The sequence below is a fragment of the Denticeps clupeoides genome, chromosome 7, assembly GCF_900700375.1.
Source record: "Denticeps clupeoides chromosome 7, fDenClu1.1, whole genome shotgun sequence".
NCBI lineage: Eukaryota > Metazoa > Chordata > Actinopteri > Clupeiformes > Denticipitidae > Denticeps > Denticeps clupeoides.
Genome location: NC_041713.1, coordinates 14,338,322 through 14,352,161, shown reverse-complemented (window position 1 = coordinate 14,352,161; position 13,840 = coordinate 14,338,322). Strand labels below are relative to the sequence as shown.

General features: G+C 44.3%; 1 protein-coding gene across 1 annotated transcript; it reads right to left on the bottom strand.

The window, feature by feature from the left end:
• Window positions 1-8,022: 8,022 nt before the first annotated feature.
• gng13b (guanine nucleotide binding protein (G protein), gamma 13b) lies at window positions 8,023-12,535 on the bottom strand. Its single transcript, XM_028986896.1, has 3 exons — window positions 12,054-12,535; window positions 10,724-10,858; window positions 8,023-9,334 (listed from the first exon to the last, which is right to left on the bottom strand). The coding sequence occupies exons 2-3, from the start codon at window positions 10,819-10,821 to the stop codon at window positions 9,229-9,231; spliced, it is 204 nt and encodes a 67-aa protein (XP_028842729.1). The 5' UTR covers window positions 10,822-10,858; window positions 12,054-12,535; the 3' UTR covers window positions 8,023-9,228.
• Between the last annotated feature and the right edge of the window lie 1,305 nt (window positions 12,536-13,840).

Here is a 13,840-nt window from a genome sequence, read left to right as displayed (position 1 = left end):
AAAATAAAGAAAACACATTGAATGAGAAGGTGTGTCCAAACTTTTGGCCTGTACTGTACATTTGTAATATTTGGTTATGTTTGCAATATTTGCATATTGTTTTCACTTGAATACTTGAAATATTTGCAATATTGAGGTCAGTAGCAGTCACAAAAGCATTTCACTGCTTATCATACCGTTTATGACTGTGTACATGTTGAACAGAAGGTGCTTCCATACATCTCCACAGCAGAGCAAGGGACCTGATTTGTACTATTTGGCTGATCCATGCTGTACAGGAGCATGCTTGCAGGTTGAACACTTTCAAACATAAAAACATTTTTTTAAGCTTTTATTTTGAAATGACGTGTGCCAGTGTATCAAAAATTCATTCTGCACAATCACTATAAAGCTGCTATTTTACACATACTTTATTTGCTAAATGACTGTTACATCCCATCCAATGAATTCTGTGGGAGGAGTCAACAGTGACTTACTCAGAGAAGATGCCCTAAATGTGTGCTCATGTGGGCTAATGCTCTAAGACAGAACCATTAAAGATTTACAATGACAGCAATGTTTTATTGAGTAGCATTCTCTTGGCTGGGAGATGCAGTAAGTAGAGGGGTGGACCTCGCTCGCAAATTGAGACCTATTTACTGTGGGCGAGAGCTGTCAGGAGCCTGATTCTTTACAAAACACAAACCCCACAAGCATTAGCTGTTGTAAGGAGTCCACATATAATGCTGCTTGTGCCATCTTGACCTATTGTTCTGGTGGTTTGCAATCTGAATTCCAAATATTCATAGATATTTTTATATCTGTCTATCTGGAACAATACAATACATTTTCAGTGCAGCACTACCAAAGTTCTAACTAAACTAAACTCATATGAAGAACCTTCACTCATGACATGAGGACCAGTTTTCTCTCCAGATGCTTGTTGTGGTTTTTGTTCAAATACAGAAATAGGCAAGGAAGGATATTTAGAGTTGCTGGTGTCTTCCTCTTGTTGCTGGTGTCTTCCTCTTGCAAGTCGCTTTGTATAAAAGCGTCTGCTAATTAAAGTAAAGTAAAGAAGAGTTCAGAATGTATTAAACATTGTGCAGAAAAGAGCTAGTATGGATTTCATGGACAACCCAGGAATGAGATGATCCACTTAATTAGTTAAGCAATTCACCACAGTTACACAGTGAAGGAAACAAGAAATTAATTTTTGCGTTACAGAACAGCTGGAAGTCATGGTTTAGTCATGGTGCACTAACAGCAGCCGCCGGGCCGTGAAATGTGGCTGAGGGGTCCGACATTAGCTGAGTCTCTGGTGTAATACCGAGCTCGCTCAGGGGGAAGCCGGAGTCCATTAGGGCCATGAGACGAGCGTAGCTATGGTAGGCCCTGATCCCCATCAGACCTTCATTACCACCCCCATCCCAACCACACGCACGGAAGAAGGCCTGGGTTATTTCTGTGACGCCTGTCCATGAATTGTTAATGCATTTGGATTGGCTGACTGAGCTTTCCTGTGCTTCTGCTGCTTAATTAGGCCTGTGGGACGGTAGGAAGAGTGGAAAAGGAGAGGAGCGTCAAGAGAGTGGCTTCAGTGCGATGAATGCTGTTTAAATAGCTCACAGCACATTGGTAGCTCTCGCCCAGTCTCCACATTACTTGAGCACTCATCATGCAGTGGATTTGAGTCTGCGCTCGAGTCCCAAACTTAAATGTATCCAAGCTCCTGCCTCGGCGATAAATATTTCAAAGTAGTGTTAGTGCTTTCACTGTCAACGCACAGTGCAAAACCCTGCCCCTCCCAACTTCATTAATTATCCATAACATAGTCTCTCTCTTATAGAAAAGTGGCATCGGACCAAGTTCTTGCCAAGTCCCCATGTGAACTGCAGACTCAGAGCCTGACGAAGTACGACGGAAGACGGCTGCTCAGCTTGCCAGGAACGTCCCCCCCCCCCCCCCCCCCCCCCCCCCCTGCGAGATCCAGCCCAGCGCGGCGCTGTTGCTTATGTAGCCATGACATTTCCTGAGCGCCGCCTCATCTCACAGGTGAGCGTGGTCTCCCAGCGATGAGTCAGGGATGGCAACCGCGGGGGGACCTTGTTAGCGTACGGCCCGCACACTCGAGGGGGTGAGGCTGTCAGTTTACACAACGCAGTCACCGTAGACGAACACAACTGGGTTTTTTTTTTCTTTCCGTTTTTTTTTGGTCCTCACTGCCGTTCCCGTCCTCTGCAGGAGCGTACTGAGTTTAGGGAGTTCATCAGGAAATAACACACTTCTGCCGTTAAGGTGAGGCGTGTGTGGTCCTGCCTACCCATGCAATAGCGCACAAACACACACACACAGACACACACGGCCCCCAACCCCCTTCCCCCCACCGAGCAGCGATGCTTCCTCACCACATGGTAGACTAACAAAGCACTAGAGATTAGAGAGCTGTCAGCTCGGAGGCTTTAATCTGCTAAAGAGGCACTGCTGAGCCACGGTCACAGCACACAGCCATTGTCTGTCTCCTCCTGGGTGACGTTTGGGGGTGACAGCTTCATCGAACCTCTGGTTTTCTTGCAAAAAAGAAGTCCTCTCTGTGCCAGGGGCGGGATGTCGGTCAGAATTTGTTTGCCTCTCTTTGTGCGGAGCCAGCGCCTTGTCTGGACGGCGGCCTTCCGAACGAGGCATCGGGGTTTGTACGGTTGCCCGGGAGATGAAGTAAAAGAGTGGCAGAGCCGCTCGTCCCCGGGGGACCACCGAGCTAGGTGTTCTGGGTAAACACTGCGTGCCCACAGGGGTTAGATCAGCCGTGTAATGACACCACAGAGAAATACAGTCGAGCCCGCAGGAAGCAGTTTGTTTTCTTTGAACTCAAACCCTAATGACAAGAGATCTGCCTTAATGGTAGAAACAAAGTCACCTTGCCTCAGGTGCAGGGATGCCACGCGCAGGAGCTGACCCAGTATCAATGCAGCGGACAGGTTTTGTTCAAGCCCCCCTCTTTTCATGCCACTTTTTGCTAAAAAAAAAAAACTAGGCCAGAGAGCACAATCCCTCTGCCAAGCGCTCTCTCCACAGACGTCGGATTTACAATCGTGGGTATAATTAGCCCAGGACAGTTTAGAAAAGGTGAAAGAAGCGGGTTGGTTGTCTCGGAACTCTGCGCTCCGTCCTATTTTAGCGAAATGAAGCGGTGCCCTCGACTCGGCCTGGCTCCCCTGGCACCTGGCAGATAGATCGAGGCGTGCAGGTGCGTGACGGCGCCAAGATATTTTCTGGGTGCCGGGTGAGCGCTCGGGGAACGCGGTGACAGAACTGGATCAGTTTTTTGGCCGTGGAGGAAATGGGCGCCGTCTGTGTGCGTCAGAAAATACGCGTTTACAACTAGGAGACCTCTGTTCTGTTTACAGCGTGGGGTTCAGCTCCCACTCCCTGTTCGGGGATGTCCTAGCCAGCCAGGGTTACCACTTGTCTGTTCATCTGGCTGCCCGGCGTCTGCCAGCCTGGTCACATGATTCATTAGGCGGGTCCAGCAGGGAAGCAGCAGAGACTCGTGAACTGTGGGGGGGACGTGACCCTCTTAATGAGGGATGGGGCAGCCGGGAAACAGCAACTTCCTGAACTTAATCCAAGTGGCACTGGGAAAAGCAGGTTAATGGGAGATAGATGGTTTTAGCTGTGCTTCAGAGGAGCTTTACATACCAGCATCCGTGGGATTGAAGGACAGCTTGGGAAGCCACATTATGGCAACGCTATTGCAACATTAACTGATGTGATGGAATATAAAATTTACATGAGTTTTGTTCCCATTTTAGGTAAAAAAAATCTTATGAGATAAACATTTGGCCTTACTTGGTTTGGACAAGTCTGCACAGCTAAAGCTCAAAGAACATTAGGTGGCCTGTAATGGCAAGTAGCATAAATGCCAGGCAGTGTAGGCCGACAGGGTCGTGGGGGTGACTACTAATCCTTCTGCTTATGGCCATTTCTGTAATCTATGAGGGTGCCTGAGACATTTAAACCCCACATACATCACCACGCATTTCACATGGATCATTTAACCCAGTGTGCTTATAAACCCGCTTGTTCACAGGCACAAAACAACAAGCAGAAGTATGAAAAATAAAAACAGCTGGAACCTTCCTTTTGAAGCCACTGACACTGACACTGACAGAAATGTGACATCATAACCTTTACAGTGTCACACGCTGAAGTTCAGTGAAGGAACATTGGCTTCTGTGTGAGAATTCTGACTGCTAGTATGTGTATCCTTGAATGCCCAGGAAAGCGAATCAGAATGCTGTGCCTGGTGCATCGACAATTAGGTGTTTGAGTTGGCGGTAAGAGTGATTCGTAGAAAACTTGCCTGGAAAGACCAAGAATTGATTTGCAGGTTCTTCATGTTTTAACACCCGCGAGGACTGTCAGAACCGGACTCCAGCTCAGGATTAAACACAGGAAGAGCTATTTTAAGCAGATAAGCAACAGAAGAAGATGCCACCATCTAACAGAGAACGACCACAATGTACTGTGTGAATGTTAAGGGCATGTTGAAAAATTATAATATGATGAAAAAGATTTTTCTCTTTCTATTGACACATTGTGCATGGTACTTCCACTTGATCCACATGGCCTGAAATAAGAGTGCACATTCTGTTTTTAGTAAAATAAAATCATCTTCACCGGACCTCACACATATTCCGTTAAATGTCGACCTTTAATCGACCATCAGTCTGCCTGCTGATGTATGCTGCTCTTGGAACAGCATGTGCCATCTGGTGAAAGTGAAACTACGTGTGAAGTCATTATAAAGCCCCTAATTGCTGGTGCTGAAGCTGTCCAAGCAGTTTTCAAAGGTTTCTTGATATTAAGGCAATACTGGCCATGCAGTGGGAACCAGGGATGGAAAAGATCAGTGTCACATCAGACATTCACTCTCATTAAAGAGGAACTTCACATCTACCTTTAAGAGAATAATGGTCCAGTGGTAAATGTAGTTTAGTTTCAAAAGTTGCTTTTGATTTAACAAACATTGAACCGTGTACAAAATGTAAGCATTGGAATAAAATAATTTATTTCAAAGCACAGACGGCCCCACGACTTGGCCCTATTTGAGAATTATCAGATGTCATAAGGGATAAATGATTTTCAGTGAAAATGTGTTTTCACTTGCCACCTTCACACCCTACCCATTTATAGCCTATGGACCCTAGAGACAGGGTCTCTTAGGACATTATTGTGTCCTGACTAGCCTGGCTGTTGCAAGACAGATCCTGCAATGTATGCTTTGTATTATGCCCAGAAAAATCAAGAAGCTGTATGAGGGTGGCGTTGTGTGGCACATTCAGCTAAATTCAGATAAGAGGGCAATAAGATTTGAAATGTAGGAGGATTCACTTTTACTGAGCATCACGGGTGGAACATGCCAGGCCAGACATACACATTTGAGTAGAGTGGGAGGGGCACTGCTCCAGCCCATATGTATTTATAAATTGCTATTTGGTGGGGCTGATAGAGGGCGAGGGAGAGAGTGGATTACTTTGGGCAGATTAAAGTGTCATCTGGTGCAGGTTTCTCATGGTGCGGAGGACAATCATGAACGCGTGAGGGGCTTGGCAGGAGATGGCGAAGGCCAGTGGGATTACCAATCTTAATCCGAGAGTGAATGGAGGGCTGTGAGTGCGCTATGCCATTATCCCCTGCATTAACCTCTGTGGCGGCCATCTTGGTCTGGGTTGGGGTATAAATACTAAGGTGCAGCAATTGTGTGCCAGGCAAACCTGTCAGATGATTTGAGAGCATGCTGCTGTGTTAGTTTTTATTTTTATAATTTTTTATTTTATAATTTAGGGCTGAGTAGGGTGTCATCGACAGCTGCCTTTTATGAACAATACAGGGTGGGCCATTTATATGGATACATCTTAATAAAATGGGAATGATTGGTGACACTGAACACATTTTATAAGTGGTCAGAAACTTGTAAATAACCCATGAAAGAATAAAGTTACTTTAAAACCAAGCACATCATTGTTTTTCTTGTAAAATTACAAATATATGTGTCACATGACCCTCTTCCTATTGAAAAAACAAAAGTTTGATCCAAGATGTCCGACTTCAAAATGGCCACTATGATCACCACCCATCTTGAAAAGTTTGCCCCCTCACATATACTAATGTGCCACAAACAGGACGTTAATATCACCAACCATTCCCATTTTATTAAGGTGGATCCATATAAATGGCCCTCCCTGTAGATGGCTCAAAGGTACTGTAAGAAAACATGAAGATTTAACAAATGTAAGTGGCTGAGATGTAATATAAATCTAACTGAATGATGGATTTGATTTAATTTATGTATGATTTTTACCATAATCTCCCCTTGCCCTTATCACAGCAGATACACAGATTCACTGTGATTTTTAGGATGTAACTTGTTTCCAAACCCTTCCAACACCTTTTCAAGCATAAAAAATGAATGTCAAAACTAAATAATACTAAAGGCACTCCTGATATTTCCTGTTCAATAACCAATAGAACCTTTGTAGCTTAATAATGATAATAAATAATAAAGTATCGAACTATGTTTCGGTTATGTTTGTGGTTAGGGTGGTAGTAGCCTAGTGGGTAACACACTCGCCTATGAACCAGAAGACCCGGGTTCGAATCCCACTTACTACTATTGTGTCCCTGAGCAAGACACTTAACCCTGAGTGTCTCCAGGGGAGGACTGTCCCTGTAACTACTGATTGTAAGTCGCTCTGGATAAGGGCGTCTGATAAATGCTGTAAATGTAAATGTAAATGTAAAATGTTTGTTTTATGTAGTTAAATAGTTTCCCTGTAATAATATTTTGATAAAACAGCATATTTATTCGCAGTAGATTTTTAAATCTGACGATGGGCCAGTATACATGTCCTGTATTGAGTCAATTATTATTACTTTATATTATTATTCTTTTTATTAATTATTAATTGACAGTGGTATAACACTAACATTGTTCAAATTTAATAATGACAGATTTTTTTTTTTTAATAATAATATTTTCCTCAAAATCGTTGAACTGTAGTTTTGAATTTTTCTCTAACACTGTGCGAGAATATTAAAAAAACACTGAGAAATATATATACGGAACATGTTAATATCAGTATTTAGGTAAATCATTAATATAACAGTAATAGCCTGAGGTGGAAAAGATTCTGAAAGGCAATGCAGCTGTACCCATGGTTCAAACAAAGCACAGTGCTCTTACCCAAACACAGGGCATAGCTCTGAAGCCAACCATCTCGCTTTTCTCAACCCACAGGATTTTTCTCCCCACTTGGTTTCTGAACACACTGGCTGTGATTTGATGTGAGCTTTTTTTCTACAACAGGTTTCTTTTTACCGCCCACCCCTGAAGCCTGGATTTTGGGAGCATCTGGGCTGTAGATGTCCAGTGCCCAGCTCTCCCATGTTGGCTCTATTTCCATAAGCCTCGCTCTCCAAAAGTAATCACAGATGTTTTTCCTGTATATCACATGAATGGTCTTTCCAAATAAATCGACAGAGATGCATTTAGAGCCAAAGTAATTATGTTCATGGGTTTTATAATGTTGATGCCTGCCTGCAAGATGGGCTCACTTGTCCACTGGTCCTGATAGCCTGCTCTTCCTACACATACACAACATCTATTTCAAAGCAAAGTCGTGTCACTGGAGACCTGAACTCAATCAGTGAGTGAGGAGAGGGGGAGTTGAGTCACTCATAATTTGACCTTACAGTCAAGAAGGTCTCTGCATCAGCCTTTGGTGCACATGTGGCTAGTGGAATAATGAATTCCTCAAGATCTGGGCCACAGAGGCAACAGGGAGAGGGAGAGATTGCTTCATGCAGCAAATGAACGCCAGGTTGAACTGATGTCGGAATGCGTGAGCCTGTGAATCTGTGAAATTTTGATTGTGTGACGTAAGTCCCTAAAATAAGCACAGGTAAACATTTTTTCAGTTCCATTCCCTCTCTCCCTGGACCTTGTTGGCCCATTCACACAAGAGAAACAGACAAATACTGTTCAAGCTGTCTAAAAATCCTCTACTTTATTCAACAGGATAAATGTTTCTGTAAAACATTCATTAAAAAAATTGTCATTACTTATTGCTTAGTCTTTAAACTAGTACTTGATCTTATGCATAATTCCCCAAAGCACTCCCACAATTAATTGATACATTGCTAGATATTTAGACAGTTTTCTAATATATTGAATATAAAAACAAAAAGAACTCAAAACGATAAAGAAATCCACATCCTTGCCTTTTTTTTCTCATTAAGTGCCGTGGCAATGAACAGATTGTGCTGCTGGACGCTGTGGCCAACGCCCAGGCCAGTGCGCAACCCGTCAGCTTCATGCATACACACAAATCAAAAGCTGAGGTTGCCAATGGTTTACCAAACCCTTACAACACACATACATTCTCATTTTAAGGAAACAGTGTACAAGGCAGTATCTGATGGTGGCAATATTTTCAAATGAAGGAAGGGATGGTGTGGACAATAAATAAACAAATAAAAAAAAAATCACTCAAAAAGGCCATGGTAACCTCTAAATTACACAGCTTCGGCCCATAAATAAATAAATTACTATAAATAAGTTAATAAATTAAACAGATTCATCTGTACATGCCTGAAAAGAAGAATTCTGTGAGGGTGCAGCGTGTTTAAGTGCATTGGCCTGCAGGAATGATTTGCAGACTACAAAGAAAAAGAGGAAGCTCACAAGATTGCCTCAGACTTCAATAGTTTCTAAATAAAGATCATTTCTAGATGCATTCTATCTCTCTCTCTCTCTTCTCATTCTTCCTCTTCTTTGATGTAGGCAGTCATCTATCAACCTGTTACTGGCAGTGGGAATTTGACACTATGCTTGAACTCATTAACAAAAAAGCGCAAGCTGCATTGACAACACCAAAGGAATAATATGCAAAAAAAAAAATCCCCAAAAATGTTAATTGTATATAAAGATATAAAGACATTTATGATTATAATAGTAATGCATGGCAATTTTCTTTTCTTGCTTTCAAATCTTGCAAGTGACTGCATGGCGCTCATGTTTTCGGTGTAATGGTAGCGGTGGTCCTCATCAGGATGTTCAGCTGTTGTACATTCATAGTGAGGGGAGGATTTGGGCAGGAAGGTGGGTAAGGAGAGCGTCATCCTGCCGCGGCCCAGTGCAGACTCTGGGGGAAGGGCAGGGACGCGTCCTGTCCCCCCCCCCACCCACTACAGGATTATACACTTTCCCTTCTCCACCCAGGGGTTGTTCTTCATCAACTCTGGGTTCAGGAAAGGGTCCTCGGGCACAACCTCCTCAATCCACTTCACCAGACTATGGAAAAAAGAAGATGTCACCATCATTAGAATATTACACAAATCCAAAGGGTCCTATATCTTTTTACATTTAATACACAATAATCCTATAAGGATTTAGGAATAAGGAAAAGGTTCTATCACTGTATTTACAGGCTTGACAGGTCTGTAGCAGCAGGTTTCTTTTCTGAGCATGGCACTGAAAATGAGAATAGATGGGAAGCCGACTACATCTGGGAAAACGCAAGATGTCAATACGGAACTGAGTGTTTATCTGAACCCTATCTGCAGAACCTATGCCAAACACAAATGAGGGGGTTATATTACTGTAATAGGATAACAGTTATTACTCATCCTGCAGGCTCCATCCATCATGGACACCATAAAGACGAAAGTCATGTCCGGGGAGTGTCCTGCACAAGATGGGCAGGCCGGTTTATCTCGGAAATTGAGTGCAATACCTTCAGCGTGGTCTGTGCAAGGTTTTTTTAATTCACCAAAAAACCCTCAGGCCCAAATCTCTGAAAACCACTGCACTGATTTGTACAGTCCGCGGCATGTCTGCACCAGTAACCGGAGATGGGACGGCTCGCTGCTTGGTGAAATCTAATTTATAACGGAGAAATTACCCTCATGCATATTTTAGGGAGACTGTCCTGGGATGGGGGAAATGAGACACTGCTGTAGTGTCTCAGTGAGGGCACTCTGGTTCTGGTAATGGCGTTGGGTTAAACGCCACTAAGCCCTATCGGTTTGCGCTAGATGGGCCATTTTAGGGACTGCTCTGAAATCTGACGGGACTTTGCTCTGGACAAGCACCATCAGCCACACCAGTCAGTCCCATAACCACAGAGATAATTACTGCTCCAGAAGAGCTTTAGAGACCTGGCCCTCCAGCACTGGCAGAAAAAAATGATGGCAGCAGAAGCTCTCTACTTATCACCCCTGATAAGTACAATCAGCTCCAAGACAGCGGGCCTTATGGGACACCCACTTTTAGCACAACAGCAATGACCATTGAGGCCAAGGAGCTCTATCTTGCGCGCTTTGTCACGTTCATGCGGGCCCTGTTGGTGAAATAAACTGGCACGCATTCAGGGCGGACAGTAATCATTCAACGATTTCCGGAAGGTTGCGGCTAAATCCTCTCGCGCGGTGATCAACATAAAAGCATTTTTGAACCACAGAGGGATTATTTCTGGCAAAATGCAGATTAATCGCAACGTTTAAATGGCAGCAGCATATTTAACGTTAATATTACGTTGGGTTTCAGTTTTCAGAGGGTTTCGGTTTCGGTTAGTTAAAGGTGAGTTCATTTTTGAGCCACATATAGCCCATGGGCATTTTTGAGCTTTATTCCATTCATGGTAAAACTGTGCAGTTGCGAGGAGGGGGCGAAAGTTCTTACTCTGTCACTGTTTTGGAGGACTTCTCCCTTTTGAAGGCCAGCTGGTACTTGAGGCTTTCCACCTCCTTCTTCATCTGCGGAAGGTCCATTTCATCCATGACTGCGGCTTAATGTGAAGAGCACCAGAACAAAAACCTGCAGAGGACACACCAAGCTCAATAAATAAAGCCAACACGTGTCCCACACGGCTGCAATTCTGGTGAACAAGGGACATTTTGTCGCATCTCCTACTTTGTTTTGTCTTCACATACAAGTGGGCCTTTCTGGGCCTTTGTTGAGAAGACGCAGAAGAGTGGGAGTGATGCTAATGATGCGTCTCCTAAGCATGTAAACAGTGAAAAATCGGAGGGACTTTTTGTTCTGTCCTCCTCAGCACCATCGGTGCATAAGGATGCGGCTGCGGCGTCTCATGGTTACCGCGCTGTAAAGGCTGAAATTACTTTGCAGAAGTCAGGCACACAGATACATTTTGTTCCAAGAGCTCGGATTTCAGGAGCTCGACTCTCCAGAGACGCTCTGAGGGGAGTGAGCCATTTCTTTTTAAATTACAGCACGGTATGAATGGATGTGTGCTACATTTAACAAGATGATGCTGAAAGACAAATTTCGGAATTTTCCCTTAGCAGACAACGTCTGGGACATCCCGATTGGAAGTGCTGATGCGCCATGTGTCCCACCATAACCCTGACCAGGCAGACCCTCGGTTTCCCAGAATAAGCCCATCCCCTGGGTATAAATCCAGCAATTTTTACAAGAAGAACTCGAGGAATGAATCGCTCTTCCTTCAGCAGACCTTGGCTGAAGGCTTCCAGGGCTTCCACACGACCGGTTTATTTCCAAGATACCCAAGCTTTACATAAAGTTTCCATGTAAAGTCCCAGATGTAGGTCGTTTATAAATTTAGGTCACAACCGAAATGTTCCACGAAGGCCATTCGATTCATCCGAAATTGTGAAAGAAATGTGGTGTACATGTGAAAACGGATGTTGTAGATTACATGGGGGGGAGGAAGAACAGACCACTTTTTTTCTGCAGTGATGCGATGGCCACGGACGCGGAATGTGCAGACAGCACAGCACAGCACAGCACAGCACAGCAGCAGCAGCAGCATCTGTAGCGCGATCGTCGCGCAGGGCGGCAGGATTGAGCATCGTTTCTAGCTGCTGAGACGGGAGATCGGGCGGCGCAGATTGCTCTCTGCTCTCTGTTATCCGTCTCGGTAACACCATCCGGGCTAGCATCCATCCGACGACGACGCGAAAATTGCGCATTGGGTAGAAAATAAATAATAATAAAAAAAACCCCAAAGAAATAAAAACGCGCCGCTTACCTCGCCGATGTGGCGGCCGGGTGGAGACGAACGGCTTTTCCTGCCGATTCCGATCCCAAAACGTCCGACTGTTCTAGCCTCGGGTCTCGGTGTGTGTGTGTGTGTGTTGTGAGGATGATAAAATCCGGGCGCGGTAGTAAGTGTGTAAAAGGGCCCGCGGTGCTGGTGCCGGGTGCGGCGGAGGAGGATGGAGCCGCACAAGTTGTGTCCGTGGCGGCGAGGACGGGCGGATAAAAGTGGCGGAGCGCCGCTCGCTCTCTGCTGCTCTTATGAGTGTGTGTGTGTGTGTGTGTGTGTGTGTGCGTGTGTGTGTGGGGATGCCCGAATTAATTCATCTCCCCTTGAACTCGGGCTACGCTGTGTTGATATTTCGTGCCGGCGCTTCAAGATGTCGCCGTTCCTGGTGTGTTTTGTCGCGATTCTGGATTCGGACCCAGAGCCTCCCAATGTCCAAATGTCTGCCCTAATATGGAGAAACTCCTGCATGTACCATAGCGACTGTAACTATGTTCGCGGTCTCTATTGGAGAAGCTGTGAATTACTAATTGGCTGCTATAAAAAGCAACAGCGACTTTTAAAATAGATCCACTTCATGCCGTTTCATGCATATTTAAATATGCCTGTTTAAATACTTCTATATAAATACAGTGCCGTCATATCACTTTATATCAGCCTATGTTCACGTCTATATGAACAATGGAACAAAAGCATTTTGTGGCATGATCACCATTTTAATCACTATTAAGAGTCAGCTGTATATCATTCTATTATTTGCAGTCAGCAGCTCTTGTTAGGAATAAAGACGTGACTGCTACCGGTGAATGTGCCACTTGTCAGGATGGCCATCACACGGAGCAGCAGGGCATTAAGAGCTGAGACATGAGACAATGTTCACGTCCTCTTCAGGTCCTGCACATCTTCCAGGAGAAGCACCAGTGTGTGTGCCTCTGATGACAAAACGCTTACATGAAACGTGCACTCTGCCCACCACATTATCCCACATGATGCTGATTTTCGTGTCTATTTAGTGATGCCAAAGCGGGACCCTGATCAGATTAATGGTGCATCTGTATTATTTGGATTTGTCAATCCCACTTTAAACTGGTCAGGATTAGACATCTCGCTAGATCCATGCTAGATGGTGTAAGAAGGTAAAGGCAGATAATCTTCTCCTAAATCCCAGCATGCCCTTTGGTCCATGTATTGTATATAGTATATGTTATAGTTAGCAAATATCTAAATATGTAGTAACTTATTCACATATATACATATGCAAATATATATTTATAGGAATACATTGATTTTTGAAATAAATGAAAATGTGGTAGACGTTTGTGTTCTGATTTGACTATTACGGTCCTTTGACCTGTGGAAGCCTTGAATAAACACATTCTTTTCTTTCTTTTGCTCTCCAAATAGGGAGGCACAATGTAGGCACTGAATGAGGAGGTAGTGTCTGGTGGTTTTCTATGAGGGCCACAGCCCTGGGCCGTGACCGCAGTGGCATTTTACTGCAGGAGTTAAAGACGAGGTTAATGGATGACGAGGTTCCAAATCAAAAGAAGTTGGCCGTTTTCAACTCTCATGGGCCCAAGGGTGAATAATGCAGACAAAAGAAAAATCCATTTGTCCCGATTCAGGGGTGCGCGGCCGCTTCCGATTCCTCACACAAAGGGGAAATGCACGGGCTCCTCTAATGGAGCCAGCAACCGAATGGCTATGCTGTTTTTTTTTTTTTCAGACCACATAAGACATTTCATATTTATCACATTGCAGCACTCAAGTTG

What these genes read in the sequence shown, in the direction of transcription:
- gng13b (XM_028986896.1), bottom strand. Translation starts at nt 10,821, where the DNA reads ATGGATGAAATGGACCTTCCGCAGATGAAGAAGGAGGTGGAAAGCCTC. An exon ending in TCCTCCAAAACAGTGACAGA is followed by an intron (nt 9,335 to 10,723) that starts GTAAGAACTTTC and finishes TTTTTTCCATAG; the next exon opens with TCTGGTGAAGTGGATTGAGG.